This window comes from Leptodactylus fuscus, chromosome 2 (genome assembly GCF_031893055.1).
Source record: "Leptodactylus fuscus isolate aLepFus1 chromosome 2, aLepFus1.hap2, whole genome shotgun sequence".
Taxonomy (NCBI): domain Eukaryota; kingdom Metazoa; phylum Chordata; class Amphibia; order Anura; family Leptodactylidae; genus Leptodactylus; species Leptodactylus fuscus.
Window position 1 is genome coordinate 139,454,232 of NC_134266.1, and position 20,074 is coordinate 139,474,305.

Sequence of the window (20,074 nt, forward strand, 5' to 3'; positions counted from 1 at the left end):
CACCTAGGCTGGGTTCACATAGGTAGCCACGACTGAATGCCGTTGTACTGCACCAGCATCCAGTCGCACACTCCGCTCCGGATTAGGCCCAATAAATGGAGGGAGTGTCTTCAGGCCGATTCACGAGGCAAAAAAAGACCTGACCGGCTCCCACTGATTTCAATGGGAGTCATCTTTTTGATCAGGATTTTGAGGCGAATACGGCCTCAAAATCCTAACCAAAATACCCTGTGTGCACTCAGCCTTAGCTCCACAGCCTCCCCCAAAGGAATTATAAAAGGAATAGAAAGCTATTGTTTGTGTGCTTGGGCTGGAATCATGGCTTGTCGAGCAACTCTCGAAGTGAATGATAATGTGGCTCCCCATTCAGTGAGCCATTACATAATTTGTAACCACAGCTACGTATAATATCTTTTCATTTATTAAACATTGATTATATTCTGGGGTGATTAATGTCATTCTTTGACCATCTTTAAGGTAATTTTTTTTTAGAAAAACCCATTTGCCTACAATCTACGCCAATTTCAGTTATCATAAGGAATGAGTGTCCAGTAAAAAGCAATCTGCACTCACTCAGTCAGCCCGCTGGTCTGAAACTTTAACTCCCATGGGGCAGTACACAGTCTCAATGGAGAATACCTAGCCACCATTATTTCTCAAGGAAAGTTGTCTCTGACTAATATTGCCATGTGGGCCTCTCATTCTAAATGTAGAGTAAGGTGCACACCACTGCCAATATGTGTAGCAGCAACAATATGTGGAACAATACATAGTTGTCATGGCCCACTGGGTCAAAGTTCTAAGGTCGGGTTCACACGATGTATTATGGCACGTAATGTGGTACGTAGACGGCGCGGGAGCTTTTGCGGCCGTCTATGTACCACAATACATTGTGTGAACCCGGCCTTAGTGTCAGAGGCCACAGTCTAGAAACACAGCAAGGCCTGATGCTCTCTAGCACTCACATCATCTCATAGGTGCAAGACAGACCCATCTGCTTTCTCCAGTTCCTACACACTGCAGCATTTGCCACTTCCTACTTTGGCAGGTTATGCAATTTGTTCCACTCCCCCTCACCCATGAAGTATTATACTCTGGGATCTTTTTAGACCCCAGAGTATAATGATCGGAGACCAAGGGGAGGTGATAAACATAAAAACCAGGGGTACTTACATCTCCTGGGCTCCGATGCACTCCCTGCTGCTTTCGTCCCTCTTCAATGTCATCCTAGACGTCATGTGGGCCAGGCCATGGGGTTACTCCAGCAGGTAACGGCCTATTAAAAAGAAAAAAAGAAAATTAAGCATCATGGGCCTGTAAACTCCCAGGCCCAGTGGCAGCCGCTATGGCTGCTCTCCTGGTACTTACACCACTGGCTTCCATACAGATATAACCAGCAAGGGTTGTTTTCAGGTTTCTACAATCCTTTCCCTGTCAAAAGATATTCTAGCTTTTTCTTTTTTATAGAAATTCTATATTTATGTTTTATAAAACAAGAATAACAAACAGAGAGAGAGAATATTTGCATGTAGCTGCATAGTGTTAGTGTAATGCCACAGTCCAGGCTGTGTGCTTCTTCACTCTATGCCAATACATGCCGTGTGTAAAAGGGCAGATGCACCCTTTCACTGCTACTGGCATCCCTGTAGACACTTTACTCTGCAGTCCGCCATTACTACCAGTGATAACGCGCACTTCCACCTCACTCAGCTCAATTCCGACCCCCCTCACCATGCTCGCTCCTCGGCACTACTATCCTATAACCTCCGCTGCGCTATGCAGCAGGAACAAGGCATTACAGAGAGTCAGACCAATCGTGCTACAGTCAGATCACGTGACCGGTGAAGTCAGGTGGCTGGTCACGTGAGCTGACTACTGAGGAGGGAAGCCAGACGATACTGAAGGTAATAAGGTTACCTCATGGCCCGAACAGGCTGTGGATAGAAAACAACACTGACACATTGTCGTCTGCAGCCACTCTATACAAAGCCATCACTATCACATAGCAGCCCGTTATTATTAGTGTTGTATTCTGCACTAGGGGTAGCATGTGAGCCTTGTACCCAGTACCCGGTATGTTACCTGCAGGGATGGCGTAGCCTGCAATACACAGATATTTCTGTGAATAAACCCTGTTGGGACACTTGTAGCATGTTGATGGTTGGGACACCATAATGGTAGCAGGCCCATGGTTCAGCTTTTTTGGTAGCTAGGTTGGCCATAAGTGTGCACGCACATTGTCTCAGCTGTGAGCCACCCGCACATTCCATATCAATGTCATTTCCTGGCCATATGATCCCTTAAAAAGATACTGTAAGCTGAGTCCATAATTGTCTCAGGAATGCAAAGTGTAGTTGCAAGCGCTGTGCTGTAAAAGCCTATAATGGGGTCCGTGTGCTTGCCGCGTACTGCCCACACGAATCATTCGTGCGTGCCAAGGACACGGATGCCGTTATAGTCTATGGGGTCCGTGTGCTCTAACTACACAGCGCTTGCAGTTGTGATTGTATTCCTCATGCGGACTCCCCCGGACTGAATCCAAACGCTAATGTGATCTAGGGGTAAGGAGAATGTTATAGCCTGTTTTATAATAAAAAGTTATGTTAATATTTTATGAAAAGGGACACCAAACACCTCCTGACACAATAGTGCAAAAAAAAAACCCAAACAAACAAATTAACTGAAGGAAATAGGAGATACACTTTAAAGTTTAACTTTGGACTAAGCATTACTAGCTGAAATAAAGCTTTCCTGCTACTTTGGGCCTAAGCTACTATCAGCAGACTGTCTATTTAAATTGGACAGCTAGTATTCAACAAAATACTGTTGTAATGTCATACCACAGTTTGTAAACTTAAAGGAAAGACATTATCATCCTTTATAGCAATTGTAATAAAAGCCATCTTTTAATTTATTTGGTGAAAGGCTAAGAGAGTTTCTCTGCCCCTTAGGCATTGTGAAAATAATTGCGGCTTTATTCATTTCTGAACCAGACAAATACCCCTTACATTTCTATTTGTGATTCTTACAGGATGAAACACCTCACGTCCCTCTCTATCTGTCCTCATCTCTGGCACTCAATACCTTGCCATCTCAATGAACTTCGCCTGGATTTTGTATTGCCAGGTGGTCAGTCTTTTCGGTAAGTCATAATTTTTATAACTTTGTTTAATAAATAAAATATATTCCTGATAATCATTATAATCCCTACACTCAAACTGAATTTTAGGCTCAAAGGTATTTATTGAATAATAGCAGTAACAGAAAGTATGAAGGACACCAGTACAGTCATAAAAAAATGGCACAAAAATGGAAGGAAATGTAATCACAAGTCAGAGAAACAGCTATACAAGAAAAGTCAAGAGATAAAAAGGTATCCTATTAATATTATAAAGGTGAAAGTTTGTGAGTTTGGATGTTTGTGGGTTTGTGTGTTTGGATATTTGTTCCTCAATCACAGCCAAACGGCTGAATGGATTTTGGGGAAATTTCACACACACCTACATATTTCCCAGGAAAAGGTAGTAGGCTACTTTAATTGCCCCAGCTTCATGCCCCAGCTTCGTTGGACTCACCTTGCCGCGCTCCCCCGATGCTCTCTCCCCTTGCTCGCTGCACGTGGGTGTCGGGCGGCTGGCTGCGTATGGCAGGTACACTGCAGTACAGGCGCCGGGATTCGCCAATGCGCTGTTCAATACCGGCGCCTGTATTACAGTCTACCTGCCTAGGCTGCAATACAAGCGCACGCCTGACAGGCCAGGGAGGCAGCGCGAGGCTCCGGCTGTCATAGCAACATGACGCTGGCCCTTGCTCTGCCTCCTATACGCCACACACAGCCAGCCACCCGACACCGATGTGAAGCGAGAGAGCGGCGTGGGAGCGTGGCAGGGTGAGTCCAACTACACTGGGGACGAGGTGCTGGTGGGGGGGGGGGGGGAATGAAGCTGGGAGCAGAGATGGGGGGACAAGAAACTGGGGGCAGAGATGGGGGGGACATGAATCTGGGGGAAGAGATGGGGGGACAGGAATCTGGTGGCAGAGATGGAGGGCCATGAATCTGGGGGCAGAGATGGGGGGACATGAATCTGGGGGCAGAGATGGAGGGGACATGAAACTGGGGGCCGATAAAAGGGGGGACAAGAAACTGGGGGCAGAAATAGGGGGACAAGAAACTGGGGGCAGATGCAGGGAGGGACAAGAAACTGGGGGCAGAGATGGGGGTACAAGAAACTGGAGGCAGAGATGGGAGGCCAAGAAACTAGAGGCAGACATGGGAGGACAAGAAATATAAGCGGTTCAGCGCCACCGCCAACCCGCAGACGAAGTCACAGGTAACTGCTAGTAAAAACCATAAACCAAGAGGTATGAGGGGGGCAGAGGGAAATTCTGGTGGTGCAGGGGGACAAAATATATATTAGTAAAAGATCCTGTCTGAGTAAAGGGGAATGGAGGAGCTTTTAAGACAGTATGACAGACCTGGGAGGAACGATTTTTTGATCTAGGGCGTCCAGACCTTATCAAAGATCGGACGGGTGTCCAAGATAGTGGCATTGATCTTTTCATGGATCATGACAATGTTAATTTACCGAACTACATTGGTAAACAAGAGGAAGGGTTTCCTCCGGTTGAAGGCTACATGAATCCAGGAAGCCATCAGACTGTACTGAAATAATTTGAATTGAACATATTTGAGGACAGTAGGCGTAAGATTTAGAAGAAAAATGGGGACTGACAGTGGTCCAAACAGCCATTGAGCTATTCTTTAAATGACTACCCAAAAGGGCAAATCCAACAAATATTGAAAGTAGTGCCTAAAACATTGCAACCTTTAAACTAGGGGCGACACTGAGGGATATGCCATGTAACCTGTGAGGGACTAGGTAAGTCCTATGAAGGATCTCCAAAGATGGTTCCATAAGGGTGACCTGCCAACTGCTTTTGATAATTGAAGTACAACAGTCAGTCCATTGAGCTTAAGGTCCGGCTCCTAGGCTGCCATAAAGTCCAGCTTAGTATCAGTAGGTGGGATGTTTAGCAGGCTATATATGAAAGAAAGATAGCCCCTATCTGCCGCTCTAAAAAGGCATAGCCTTTCAGATTCAGTAGGAGAAATTTTTAGAGTGAGTGAATGAATCAAGTAGAATACCTGTGCAGTCCTAAATGCCCCTGAGAGAGGCGAATAGTAAGTAGAAGCAAAATATTCCTGGGTGAATATCCGCCAGTTACAGAGAAAGGAGTTGCCGAAACCCAGCATGCCTCCACCAAATGAATACCTCAGAGGACAGGCCAGGAGAGAAGAGAGGGTTATAAAATAGTAGTATTAGTGGCGAGATGGGACTTTGTAGTCCACACTTAAAATGAATTTTCCTCCACAATTGCAGCATGTAATCAGTTACCTTGGCAGCTGCAGAAATGGTGTGAGCCACTGACATCAGGGGCCCAGAGCATGGCCTGCAGAGAAGCAGGGGCTCCAGTGCTGACTCCCAGGCTTGTCTGCCATTTACTTCTATTGCAACCTGTTCTATGTAGCCTACAATAGAAGTGCTGATATTCTGTATGCAATCCATACATAGAAGAGTGGGGTCAGCTTGCGGGAGCAATGTGATAAACACTGTCGTGATACTGTCCCGTACCATATTTCACTGGTTGATCCCTAAAATTCAGATGACACTATGGGAGATTAGCTATATTTTTGTTATGTGGGTCTGATATCTGAGAATACAGATTTGTATTTGTGACGTATTTGTGTGAGAGTGAGGTGAGAGAGAGCCACAGTGGAAGTTACATAGCAGGAAGCCGAACCATGTAAACAAATGTAGAAGATATCAGGCGCTCCTAGAGACACCCAGAAATCACTCAAAACACTGCTAAAGGTATATGAGTGCATTTATTAACCTTTTAATAGCACGAACAGACCTTTTTTTTAAAAAAAAAAAAAAACACATTTTTTTGCCCAGAAAAAGCCCTTTTTTTCTTCAAACTACAAGAGAAAGTTAATGATTAATCATTCATCAAAACTGAAACAGAAAAAACTAATATTGCAACCAGATTTCGGCTTTCATTTTATAACATGTTGTAGAAAATTGAAAAGTTGCACTCTATTAGGTTGCTGTAGGTGACAAGGCTGTTTTATATTGTGACCAATTTTGTTAAATAAAGTTTGAATCAATATATTTCCCCATAAGTCGGTCAATAGTCATAGTACATTTGTGTCTTTAATTTACAGAAAATAAAAGTAGTGAACTATCTGATTTCTGTCAGTAGCAGACACCTTTAATTTGTATGCACCAGATTTGTAGATAACAAATTACAACTTCCTTTTCTGCTCTTCATGAATTGTTTAGGTGGAGAGAAAGCAGTCCTGGGTACTGGACAGGGGTATTACATGGACGGGTATGGACTCTGACTCAGAAAGATGACCACTTGTGGTACACAGTCTATCCCAGCCCGGGGAAAACAGATACTGAACTGGAAAAGCTAACTCAGAAAAGGCCTGCAAAACGAAAGCTGTCCCCTGTTTCTGAAACAATAAAGCATGAAAAAGACATAATAAAGCAGGAGATGTGGGGAGATAAAGTCTCTCTAAGTACAGACTATAAGAAAGACAGCGACATTTTAAAGGATTACTTCCAATTACACGTCAGTGTGAATGAACTCTACAATCAGTGGGGAGAATCTGATAAGAATTTTCTAAAAGTAGCTAAGGAATTTCCAGGTAATGTTCAAGATTTTAATCTTCAGAAAATATACCATGTACCGAACTTTATAACTGCAGTCAGTTCTGGGGCCACAGGTGGCGTCACTAATAAATAGGTGAGACATTGACTAACTCCTTTCTGACATCCGCCATACTAGTTCCGCGGATGCCTGGAATAGTTTGTGCAGGCAGTACGCGGCAAGCCCACGGAACCCATTATAGTCTATGGGGCCCGTGCGCTTGAACTGCAAAGCGCTTGCAGTTGCACTTGTATTCCGTCTGGGAGGGTCTTCATGTGGATCCTTATGGACGGAACACATCAGCATGTGTGAACCGGCCCTTACAGACCCGGCATCCGAACCCGGCATACAGACACCGGGGAGGGTGTCGGGGCCGCAGCATCGCCACGCTTCTGCCAGGAGCATGGCGATGCTGTACATTTCAAACTGCAGAAGTACTTACGGTAATTCTGCTAGCACGCCAGGAAGCAGACACACGCCGGGTGAGGGCCTGAGCTTACGTGGCCACGTCACCCGGCGTGTGATGCAGCAGTGTGTGTGTGTGTGGGGGTCTGCGTTCCTGGCCTGCTAGCAGAAAATTACCGTAATGACTCTAGTATAAGCCGAGGAGCATTTTTACAGCACGAAAACTGTGCTGAAAAACTCGTCTTATACTCAAGTGTATACGGTTGCTTCAATCTCACCAATAATGTATGCTTATAGTTCGGACTCAAACAATGCTGACACACACTCTGTCCTATGATGAACCGGAGAACCTCCTGGGAAAACGTGTTTGGGACTTGCTTTGAGCATTAAGAAATGAATCTGAAACTCCTTGCTCACTGTTCCATTTCAGGGTATAGAAATAGTGGAAGTTTGTCCGTAAAGAGGTTAGGAACTATCTGGTATTTAATATAAAAGTAATGATATCCACTCTAGATTATAGATTCAGTATATTCTCCCCTATACCTTAAATTAACTTTGCTGATCAATGTTCTACCTCCCATAGATATATATTGTAGTTATAACTACATCGAGATACATAGTGGGTCACTGTGAAGGATATCACCTTACCAAAGACGCTTGGCACATCTGTGTACACCCTTCTCACTTTCCACTCACCCCCCTTGAGTGTGCCTGGGTTTATAGGATAATACGAAACAAGCTTTATTATATATATACACTCACCGGCCACTTTATTAGGTACACCTGTCCAACTGCTCGTTAACACTTAATTTCTAATCAGCCAATCACATGGCGGCAACTCAGTGCATTTAGGCATGTAGACATAGTCAAGACAATCTCCTGCAGTTCAAACCGAGCATCAGTATGGGGAAGAAAGGTGATTTGAGTGCCATTGAACGTGGCATGGTTGTTGGTGCCAGAAGGGCTGGTCTGAGTATTTCAGAAACTGCTGATCTACTGGGATTTTCACGCACAACCATCTCTAGGGTTTACAGAGAATGGTCCGAAAAAGAAAAAACATCCAGTGAGCGGCAGTTCTGTGGGCGGAAATGCGTTGTTGATGCCAGAGGTCAGAGGAGAATGGCCAGACTGGTTCGAGCTGATAGAAAGGCAACAGTGACTCAAATAGCCACCCGTTGCAACCAAGGTAGCCAGAAGAGCATCTCTGAACACACAGTACGTCGAACTTTGAGGCAGATGGGCTACAGCAGCAGAAGACCACACCGGGTGCCACTCCTTTCAGCTAAGAACAGGAAACTGAGGCTACAATTTGCACAAGCTCATCGAAATTGGACAATTGAAGATTGGAAAAACGTTGCCTGGTCTGATGAGTCTCGATTTCTGCTGCGACATTCGGATGGTAGGGTCAGAATTTGGCGTCAACAACATGAAAGCATGGATCCATCCTGCCTTGTATCAACGGTTCAGGCTGGTGGTGGTGGTGGTGTCATGGTGTGGGGAATATTTTCTTGGCACTCTTTGGGCCCCTTGGTACCAATTGAGCATCGTTGCAACGCCAAAGCCTACCTGAGTATTGTTGCTGACCATGTCCATCCCTTTATGACCACAATGTACCCAACATCTGATGGCTACTTTCAGCAGGATAATGCGCCATGTCATAAAGCTGGAATCATCTCAGACTGGTTTCTTGAACATGACAATGAGTTCACTGTACTCCAGTGGCCTCCACAGTCACCAGATCTCAATCCAATAGAGCATCTTTGGGATGTGGTGGAACGGGAGATTCGCATCATGGATGTGCAGCCGACAAATCTGCGGTAACTGTGTGATGCCATCATGTCAATATGGACCAAAATCTCTGAGGAATGCTTCCAGCACCTTGTTGAATCTATGCCACGAAGAATTGAGGCAGTTCTGAAGGCAAAAGGGGGTCCAACCCGTTACTAGCATGGTGTACCTAATAAAGTGGCCGGTGAGTGTATATATACATATATATATATATATATTAACCTGAGTGGGTCGGTACTAGCCACTAACATATACAGAAATACATATCAGTGGATGGCAAGCAAAAAACAGATAAAACACAATACAACACATAAAATAAAATAGGAATAAAAGATAGGAAGGAAACAATACCAAAACAAGTCTCTGAAGTCTTCTTTCTAGGCCTCAGGGCGCATGTTTAAGTCAGTAAGGAGCTTCAATCTGCTCACATGGCTTTCAAGGTCAGAACTCCCTTTGTCTCCTCAGGTGAGACCATTTAACTTTTCCAGTCTCCTCCCAGGTTCCTCCCTAAGTGATGTCATTAGGGGGGGGGGGGAGTCCAACGATCCATCCTTGAAACCAAATAACCATGTATCGTCATATTTCCTCGCCAGATTACCGTAAAGTCAGGTGAGGGGTATGATGGGGTTTGTGGCGAGATCCCCATCATGTAGACTCCAAGAATGACATCCTAATTCCCTTTGGGTAATGAGTGCTGTGTCCCTGCCCCCACAGTATCTTCTGTGGGCTTGGAGCGTGCAGCTTCTGTTTGCGCACCTGAGGAATTGATCGGGGCGACTGTAGCCTGTCTTCATAGACAAATATTATCATAAAACCATATTCCCTTTGAAGTTTGACTTCCAGACCTCTGTGTATTCAGAGGTCTTTCAATACACAACTCCAGGATGTCCACCTGCTAGGATAATGAGGTTAGCACAGGTATGCTAATGGAGCTAGGCATGGAACAACAAAGGGCTTTGATTGCAGAGCAGACATACCACATTCCTGAAGCTAAACAGGTTTTGTTAACAGTCATAAACACCACACTGTGTATGAGGATTCTGAACAGATGATAACTCACCAAGGCAAAATACATAACTGGAAAATACATAGCTGAGGTTCTCTCATGATCACAGTCACCCCATCAATAATTAGAAATAGCTTGGTAATTAATCAGTGTGTCACTATGGATAGGTTCACATGTGCGGAGACTCCGCCACAGAACCCCCTGAATACCGACAGAGAGAAAAGTCCTGCATGGAGGAATTTTCTTTCCGCTGGTTTCAGTAATAAAACAGCAGAGACCCGACAGACACCTGGTGGACCCCATTATAGTCTATAGAATCCATGGGTATCCGTGGTTGTCCATTGTTTTATCGGAAGGGCTCTCCATTATTCAGATCCCCCAGTGGACCCAAACAACTGAGTACCCAGTGCAACCTGAGTGCAGTTATAACTATCCAGGTGTATAATGTGCCACCCTTCCTCAGTAACGAGAAATATCCTGGAATTAATCAGTGTTTCACTTATTAGTGACAGCACCTGTGTCCCCAGCGCTGACTGCAGTTATAAGTATGTTCCCATATATATATATATATATATATATATATATATATATATATATATATATATATATATAATGCATCACCCCTTGACTTAATTGCCTACTTTATAACATGGAGCAAGAAGGATATTTTGAAGAGCTTCTGTGTGGAAACCAGATTGTTCTTTCCATTCACAGAACACAGGCATTAAATGTCAAGCAAAATACAGGCAATAAATAGATTGTCCAGGCTTTACCAATGGATTACCTATCCTTAGTCATCAGTTGAAGGGGACTGACACCTGGGCCCCTGACCAATCAGCTGTTTAAGCCTGTTTCCAATTTACAGGCCATGTGACGTCACAATCATTAGTCAAATGACCTTTTCACAGCTCATTCCCATTCAAGTGGATGGGGCTGAGCTGTAATACTAAGCAGCAGCTATTCAACATATGGCGCTTGGTTTTCTGTGAACAGGCCGCACGGCTCATACACATACCACGGTCTAAGAATAGGTCATGTATTAATAAGCCAGAAAATACCCTTTAACTTGATATTCAGAAATAGGAATATGTTTTGGAATTGCTAATAATGCCATTTTCTAATATGGTAGTTAGAGTTATTGCCACAATTAAATACTAATTTACTGTTAGGTCATACAAAAACAAGTTTCCAATTGGAATTATTTAAACCAGTACAATTTTGTTTAGACGCTATTATATACTAATCATTGTACCCACTGGTGTTCTTTGGATTCTTTTTAGAAACATACACCTAATACTGGTGGAACTGGATGATTATGGATGATGATGATATATATAGGCATGTATATGTAGATGTATCTGTATCCTGCTATTCTGCAGGCAGTCAGTAAGAATAGGCACACTAGAAGTTGCTTCTTCTCAACAGCACTGGACTAGGTGGATGTTCTTAGAGAGAATCAAAAGAACAAGAGGGCACTGTAAGAAGTATGTAACATCTATAGCTAAGCATTGGGGATTTTTTTTTTTCAAATGATTGTAATAGAACAATTGCTGTTTTGTGTGAGCTACTAAAGAACTGTAATATTAAATATACTGAAACCTGATAAAGGTTCAATGAAACTGACTATATATTTAAAATCTATGCATTGTCAATCTTCCAGGAATTCGAGTTTTGCAGCAAGATCCTGTAGAATGCCTTTTTTCTTTCATCTGTACCTCCAACAACCACATCTCTCGCATCACTGGAATGATTGAGCGTTTGTGCACAGCTCTTGGAGAAAAACTATGCCAACTTGACTTGGTGGATTACTATTCATTCCCAACACTCCAGGCACTGGCAGGCAGGTAACATGCCAGTTTTTCTGTGACTGGCTATATGTTTAGGAATTTTAAAAAAAATTGTACCGTAGTTAGTTTCTGAATTTTGAACATTTATCTGATAATGATAAAAACTGGCCAAATAGTTACATAGTAGATGAGGTTGGATAAAGACATGAGTCCATCAAGTCCAACCTATAACCCTACAATCCCCTACAGTGTTGATCCAAGGGAAGGCAAAAAACCCCATGAGGCTCATGCCAATTGCCCTATTTCAGGGGAAAAAATTCCTTCCCGACTCCAAATCTGGCAGTCAGTATAAAACCCTGGATCAACGTGTCCTTAAAATCTAGAGACCATAACCCATTATATTTTTCTCTTCAAGAAAGGCATCCAGGCCCACTTTGAACTTGTTCAGTGAATCCGCCATCACCACTTCCTGGGCCAGAGAGTTCCAGAGCCTCGCTGTTCTTACTGTGAAGAATCCCCTTCTATGTTTCTGGTGAAACCTTCTCTCCTTCAGACGTAGTGGATGTCCTCTTGTCACTGTCACTGGCCTAGGAGTAAAAAGATCCTTAGAAAGTTCTTTGTATTGTCCCTTCATGTATTTGTACATTGTTATTAGATCTCCCCGTAGACGTCTTTTCTCTAAACTGAATAACCCCAAGTTTGTTAATCTATCATTGTATTCCAGTCCACCCATTCCCCTAATCATTTTGGTTGCCCGTCTTTGCACTTTTTCAAGTTCACTTATGTCTTTCTTGTATATCGGGGCCCAAAATTGTGCACAATATTCTAAGTGTGGCCGTACCAGTGATTTGTATAGAGGCATAACTATGTCCTTGTCATGAGAATCTAGACCTCTTTTGATGCATCCCATAATTTTATTTGCCTTGGCAGCAGCTGCCTGACACTGGTCATTAAAGGTAAGCTTGCTGTCCACCAAAATCCCTAAGTCTTTTTCATTGACAGTCTTACCCAGTAATTTACTATTTAGTACATAGTCATACATTTTATTACGTCGCCCAAAGTGCATTACTTTACATTTGTCAACATTAAACTTCATTTGCCAAGTCTCTGCCCATGCTTCCAGTTTCCTTAGATCCCCTTGTAATATTCTACTATCCTCCTCATTATTAATTACCCTACAAAGTTTAGTATCATCTGCAAATATAGACACCCTGCTTTGTAAACCCTCTACCAGGTCATTAATAAAGATATTAAACAAGAGAGGACCTAATACTGACCCCTGCGGCACCCCACTGGTGACTGTGGCCCAGTCTGAATATTTACCATTAACAAGTACCCTCTGTTTCCTATCAGTGAGCCAGTTGCTAACCCAAATGCATATGTTTTCCCCCAGTCCCAACATTCTCATTTTGCATACCAACCGTTTATGTGGAACAGTATCAAAAGCCTTTGAAAAGTCCAGGTACACCACATCTACTGCATTACCCATGTCCAGTCTTGAACTTACCTCCTCATAGAAGCTGATCAGATTAGTCTGTTTATGTGCAACAGTATCAAAAGCCTTTGTAAAGTCCCCCAGAACCACAACTTGCTTAATAGTTTCAGCTGAAGTCTTATGGTAGCCATGCAAATTGGTTGTACATTGGCTGAACTCAGTGATGTCGTCAGGGCTAATGTGTATGGGGACCTCCAGATTAACAGATTTAATGGGCAGATAAGGATCAGGTGGTTGGATTTTAAAGGGAGTCTTTGATTGGGGATTTCGTTTTTTTTATGTAAACAAACGTTGGAATGGCCTTTAGAAAGGCTATTCCAGTCCTACCTCTCTTTCTCTCCTCCTCGCAGCTGTTTTTGAAATGTATTGCTTTTTGCAAATATGTAAATGAAGCTCAAATTTAAATATGGTGGTGTTCGTGGAAAAACCCCTTTAAGTGTTTTGATTGTGAACAGGGGGCATGCACCCATGTCAACCCAGCAGCCACTAGTTCACTGCAAAATGAATCATCCACATGATTATTCTATTGTTTAATTTGAATACAATGTGATTTCTACATTGGTTTTCTATGCAAAAGCTTTTTTTTTGTCTTAGGCCTCTTTAATTTTCTTAAAGTGATTATACCCTCTGAAAATTAAAGTTGGAATGATAAAACACCTTCTGTATGAGAAATACAAAGCCTGCATTGCCTGTAAGGGTGTAGAATGAGCTTATGTACCAACGAAGATAATTGTCTATAGAGCTTTTAGTATATTATTTATTGCAGTCAAAATACAATTAGTCATCTATACAGTTATTCACATATGGTTTTACTTTACCTTATCGTGTAGTATCAATCTAAAAAACAAAACAAAACATATATTTACTGCCAATAAACAGGTTGTCCCTTTAGTATTTTTATATGTACTCAACTAAATGACTTGTACTAACTCTATTCTACCCAGTTTTTGTGGAGAAACAAATCCCCTGGTTTATGTTTAAAGCAAATCTATGATGTTTATTCTGCAGCTGATGACACTGAGACAAAGTTGCGAGATTTGGGTTTTGGTTACAGAGCAAAGTTTGTCAGTGAGAGTGCCCGAGCAATAATGCAGAAGCACGGTCATGACTGGTTGAGCACCCTTCGACAGGTTCCTTATGAGGAAGCAAAATCTGCTCTATCTGCCTTACCAGGAGTGGGAGCCAAAGTAAGTACAATGGGTTTTTTTTTTAGCATCAAAAGCTTTTATTGAAGTTTTGCAATAAGGGTGAAGTAACATGAACCACAGTTCAAAATAAGAGGAGGGGAAGGAAAAGGGGGGATACAGAGGAACACCCAGGAAAACAACTACAGGGAAGCTGATGTGAGGGTGAAGGTGAGGGAACAGCAGCAAAATGTAACAAAATAAGCATAACAAAGGCTAAACATTGTGATGTCAGGCCCAGTTCACATCTGCGTTCGGATTTCCGTTTGGGAATTCCTCTTGGGGACCCCCCAAATCAAAACCTATCTGCATAAAAAAAGCAGATACCTAGACTATAATGGGGTCCGTGTGGTATCCACTCGGTTTCTGCTTGAAAAATGCGGATAGAAAAGTGCCACTTGCAGGACTTTTCTCTCCTCATATTTCATGCAGATAGGGGAGCTGAATGGCCCATCACAGATGTGGATCGGACCTCAGCATCTCAAAAAGGGACAGGAGGGTGCATCTACCCACCAGAAAACAAAGAGAACCGCTATGGAGTGGAGGGATAAGAGAGCAAAGTGAAAAATAGGACTGGAAGTTTCAGGAAAAGGGAAAGTGAAAAGACCAGTAGGAGAGGTAAAGAAGTTAAGAAGGTAGGGAAGTAAAGGCAGACTGAAAATCGGCAGAGTAATAAAAGGTATTCCAGAGGAGCCACATCTGCTGATGGGCCCTATCATTTTGCTTCAGTTCATCCAGCAGGTTTTCCATACTATGTATGCAGAGTAGCTCCTGCAACCCAGATGTCGGGGGGCGGGAACTTTCACAGCCTGGGCATGACAGTTTCTGATGCGACCATCATGAATCTGAGTAACTTGCGGGTGTGCTTTTTGAACTTACTGGGAAAAATTGAAAGGAGGATAGGAGCAGATTCATCTTCCAGTGCAATACCAGTTACTGTCCAAATGATGCGTCAGACATTGGTCCAGAAAGGGCGCAGGAGTGAACATCCCAGCCAGATGTGTGACATCGTACCCCCATCAGTGTTGTATCTCTAGCATCGATCCAGAATGATAGATGTAATGGAGGACAGAGGGACTGTGTACCAACGTGAGAGAATTTTATAATTGGTTTCCTGTGCCTTACAAAAAATGGAAAATTTGTGGAATGCCTGGAAGGCAGAGGCCCACATGCGGTGTGAATGAAACCCCCAACTGCGGTTCCAAACTTACCATATATTCTGGTAATTGAGCAGCATAATCCTCTAGTAGCATGCTATAGACAAGCAAGATGGTATGGCAGAGGGCTAGGGAGGAGAAGCAAAGATGTTCAAAAGGTAACAGTGTCCTATGTAAATTATGCAATTTCTTAAAAGAAGTGTAGAAGTGGGTCAATTTGGTGTACTACCGATGAGAGGTAGTATTGTCGTAGCCTATCGGGACCAACTCTGAGAGGTGTAGGAGGGAAAAGGTCGAGATTACCTGTTGGAAGCGGAGAGGCAGCAAGTCCGAAGCATGGGAGAGAAAAGTGGACCACAGGGCAGCAGCAACGTCCAGGTTGCTCGAGATAGGTGTCACAGGTTCATCATTTTTGAATAAGTGCCTAACAGCACTGTGGAGTCCACAAGAGTGGGTAGAGTGATACCTATCGACGATATGTGCAGTGGCCGCAGTCAGGTATTAACCAAGGTAGTCCGGTACAGCCAAACTCCTATGTTTGGGCATGGACATAGTGCTTTGCGATGCACAGAGGCTTCGAAGCCCAGATAAATTTAGTGAATGTCTTCTGGAGTGTAGTAAAAAGAAAAAAAAAAGGCTTTAGACAAGTAGATAGTTTGAAATAGTTTACTGCTTCTGATTGACCATGACTGTCATGAAGCAGTTGGAGTATGGATGTGGGAAAATAGAGGCGTCAAAGACGATGGTTTGGTCTACCAACTCCATAGCTCTGATTACTAGATTAAAGGGATTCTACCATTAAAACCTTTTTTTTTGTGGACAAGACGTCGGAATAGCCTTTAGAAAGGCTATTCGTCTCTTATCTTTAGACGTGGTCTCCGCTGCGCCGTTCCTTAGAAATACCGTTTTTACCGGTATGCAAATGAGTTCTCTCGCAGAGATGGGGGCGAGCCCAAGCGCTCAAACAGCGATTGGGGCGGGCCCCACCGCTGCCAGAGAAGTGTCTCCAGCGATGCCTCCTTCTTCATCCGCAGCGTCATCTTCAATGTCTTCTTCCGGCGCAGGCTCGTAACTTCTAGGCCTCAAGCCTTGAGCAGAGCAGACTGCGCAGGCGCAGAGGCCACTGGGAAATGGCCGCTTGCACAGTATTGTTAGTGGCCATTTTCCCGTGGCCTGTGCGCCTGCGTAGTCTGCTCTGCTCAAGGTCCGAGGCCTAGAAGTTACGAGCCTGCGCCGGAAGAAGACATTGAAGATGACGCTGCGGACGAAGGAGGCGGCGGCGCTGGAGACACTTCTCTGGCAGCGGTGGGGACGCACCCATTGCTGCGGTGGAACTCATTTGCATACCGGTAAAAAACAGTATTTCTAAGGAATGGCGCAGCGGAAACCACGTCTAAAGGTAAGAGACAAATAGCCTTTCTAAAGGCTATTCCGACGTCTTATCCACAAAAAAAAAAGTTTTAATGGTAGAATCCCTTTAAAGTTATATCATTAAGGATAGAAATACGATGGATCTCTTCAGTGACACCCCCCCCCCCCCCCCAACACATGATTGACTGTTGTGGTTTTCTTTTCTTCTAAATTTTGTGTATTGTTTCAGGTTGCAGATTGTGTTTGCTTGATGGCTCTAGATAAACCAGAGGCTGTACCTGTGGACACTCATGTTTGGCAGATTGCAAAAAGAGACTACTTACCTCAGCTTGGTCAGGGTAACAAGACTCTCACGGAACGGGTTTACCGGGAGATTGGTATGAACATTCAATATATGTTAGGAACTTAATGTAACTGTTTCATTTGTACATTCATTTTTGTATACGTTTTCTTGTACACAGTGGAGGCATACATTTTGCATTTTGCAATGCAATACTGAGATATTGGAGACACATGGTACAGAGAATTGCCAGACTAATCTCTCAAGTATTTAGTTTACAAAATTGCTGCCTTACCTTTTTTTTACACAAATGTCAAGAGGCAGCTGCAATAGTAATAAAAATATTTGTGGTATATAATGAAAGGATCGACAACTCAGCTTGAAAAAGAAGACATTTAGTAGTGATCAGTGAGATCCAAAAATATTTGGAGAGTGACACAATCTTCATGAATTTGGCTCTGCCTGTCACCACGTTGGATTTGAGATGAGACAAGTGAGATGCAATTGAAGGGTATATTTTCATGTTCAAGGGGTTGAACAAAGTGTATATATTGGGTTTGTTCAAGGGGTTGAACAAAAATATCATTTGAAACATTTCAGAATTGCAAATTACAAAGCCTCTTTATTTCAGGGGCTCAAAAGTAATTGGACAAATTAACACAGCTGTTCAAGGCAGAGATGGAACAAGTCATGCACAACTTTTCCACATACTGATGAATTTCCTCATCCTCTCCCTCTTCTGGCTGTATAAGGAGAGGGGCACCCTGGCAGGGAGATGTGCTATGCAGACTGATTTTACGCTGCTGTTTTTCTTTTTTAATTTTTTTTTAAGTTTCTTTATTTTGTATGTGATTATTTAAAAGTTAAATTTAAATCTGTTCCAAATTTTCGAGATTCTGGATATTTTTTCTTTTATCAACAAAAAATTGATTTGTGGTTTTTTTTTTTTTAAGATGTTTGCTTGTGTGACATTTGTTTTGTTGTGTTTTCTTTTTACATACAGCACTTAACCCTTAGATCAGTGGTTCTTAACCAGGGTTGTCACTGTCTAAATATTTCTGGACTTAACTGTACCTGTATAAATGTAATTGTGGCCAATACAGAGAACTAGAACATGATTAACTTGAATGCCCTACCCCAAAAGGTAGTAGTGTCAGATACTATGTCAGCATTTATAAATGGGCTAGACACTTATCTAATAGTAAATTGCATGGAAGGCTATAAGTAATCTAGCATGTAATGATGCATAGTTTACCTAAGGGCCCATGCACACGACCGTGTCCGACCCACCAGACGTGATTGATGCCATGTTGATGCTACGTGTCGCTTCCAGCAAGTGCGGCTACACACTGCGGCTATATCACACTGATCTAGCACACAATCATGTGCATAGGCCCTAAGGATGAACTTGATGGACTTTTTTTTTTTTTTTAAATAAAAAAAAAACAAAAACAGAAGTTTCAAGCAAGTCTTCAACTATGTAATTTGTCTATTCTTTTCTATTTCAGGAGATCATTTCCGCAGTCTCTGGGGTCCTTATGCTGGTTGGGCCCAAGGAGTAAGCTTATGTCTATTATATAGAGTATTAATTTTACCATATTTGATACCATATAAAAAAATTTTGAAGTTGGGGGAAATTTGGTGAAATATTAAGGCCAGGGCCCCACTGGACGTAAACGGAGACGCTGCAGGAAAAATCGCGGCATTTTACAGTGCAAGCAAAGGGGATGGGATTCATGCGAATCCCATGCCCACTTTGCGGAAGAAATCAAAGGCGCGGACACGCTGCGATTTGCAAAGCCATTGCGGCTTTGCAAATCGCAGGATGTCAATTATATCTAAGGAAACGCCGGTGGTTTTCCCGTAGATATAATGTTAAGAGAAAGTCCGCAGAGGAAAACTCAGTGAACTTTCTCTTAAAAGCGCTGTGGAAAGAACCGCAATGCGCTCACGCAGCGGTTCTTTCTGCAGCGCTTTAGCACGGTGATTACGGCCCGTGGGGCCTTAGCCTAAAGTTGGTTTTCTAGCATAAAAGTTGCACATTTTTGGCACTTGGCCCTAATTTGTGCCTTGGCATTTATGGCTAAAATGTATGCCAGCCCCTGGCCGAAACGACTTAATAATTCTTGTGCATTAATCATTTGCAGAAGAATGGATTAAGACTAAAGACAAAATAATAAAATTTTCAAATGTATTTGCTGTAATTAGGCAGGTGTTTATACAGCAGAAGGCTATACAGTAGCTGTGTTATAATAAACAGCAGAGTAACATCTGTCACCGCTTCTTAAAGGTTAAATTAAATAAAACTTATTTATCATCTTATCATATATGAAACTTGGTATAAAATTGATATCCAAAGCATTTTCTATTATAACTTTTGTTTGTTTAATTTTTTATTTCTAGGTCTTATTTTGTTCTGATCTTAAGAAATTCCAGAATTCGGGGGATCAACCAAAAGCACGTGCAAAAAAAAGGCCAAAAGAATAAAAATGGATGGAATTTTTTTTTAAATCTATTTTTCCATAAAAAAAAAGGTTTTGTGCATGTGGAAATAAAGACATATTCTATATTTGTCAGATATTTTTTTTAATTACAAGATACAGTAATCTAGCATATCCCATCCCCACAGTGCAGGAAAATACACGCTGGGGACACACTGCAATTTCCAAAACCTTTGTGGTTCTAGAAATCGCAGCATGTCAATTATACCTACGGAAACACAGGCAGTTTCCTGACATTGCCTTATTTTTCAAATCTGACATGTCACTGTATGTGGTAATAATTTTGGAACGCTATAAAGGGAGTCTCTCTGCAAGAAAATCAGTACCTTATAGAGCTGCTTCTACACTTTCCAAAGATCTCTTTCTAAGGCAGACCTGGGCAA

The 20,074-nt window shown here is 42.6% G+C and overlaps 1 protein-coding gene across 1 annotated transcript; it reads left to right on the plus strand.

Annotated features, from left to right (window-relative positions):
- The first annotated feature begins 1,819 nt into the window (after nt 1-1,819).
- On the plus strand, nt 1,820-19,741 carry OGG1 (8-oxoguanine DNA glycosylase). Its single transcript, XM_075264791.1, has 8 exons — nt 1,820-1,904; nt 3,032-3,142; nt 6,345-6,715; nt 11,577-11,756; nt 14,207-14,385; nt 17,140-17,287; nt 18,699-18,748; nt 19,594-19,741. The coding sequence occupies exons 2-8, from the start codon at nt 3,033-3,035 to the stop codon at nt 19,675-19,677; spliced, it is 1,122 nt and encodes a 373-aa protein (XP_075120892.1). The 5' UTR covers nt 1,820-1,904; nt 3,032; the 3' UTR covers nt 19,678-19,741.
- The last annotated feature ends 333 nt before the right edge of the window (nt 19,742-20,074 follow it).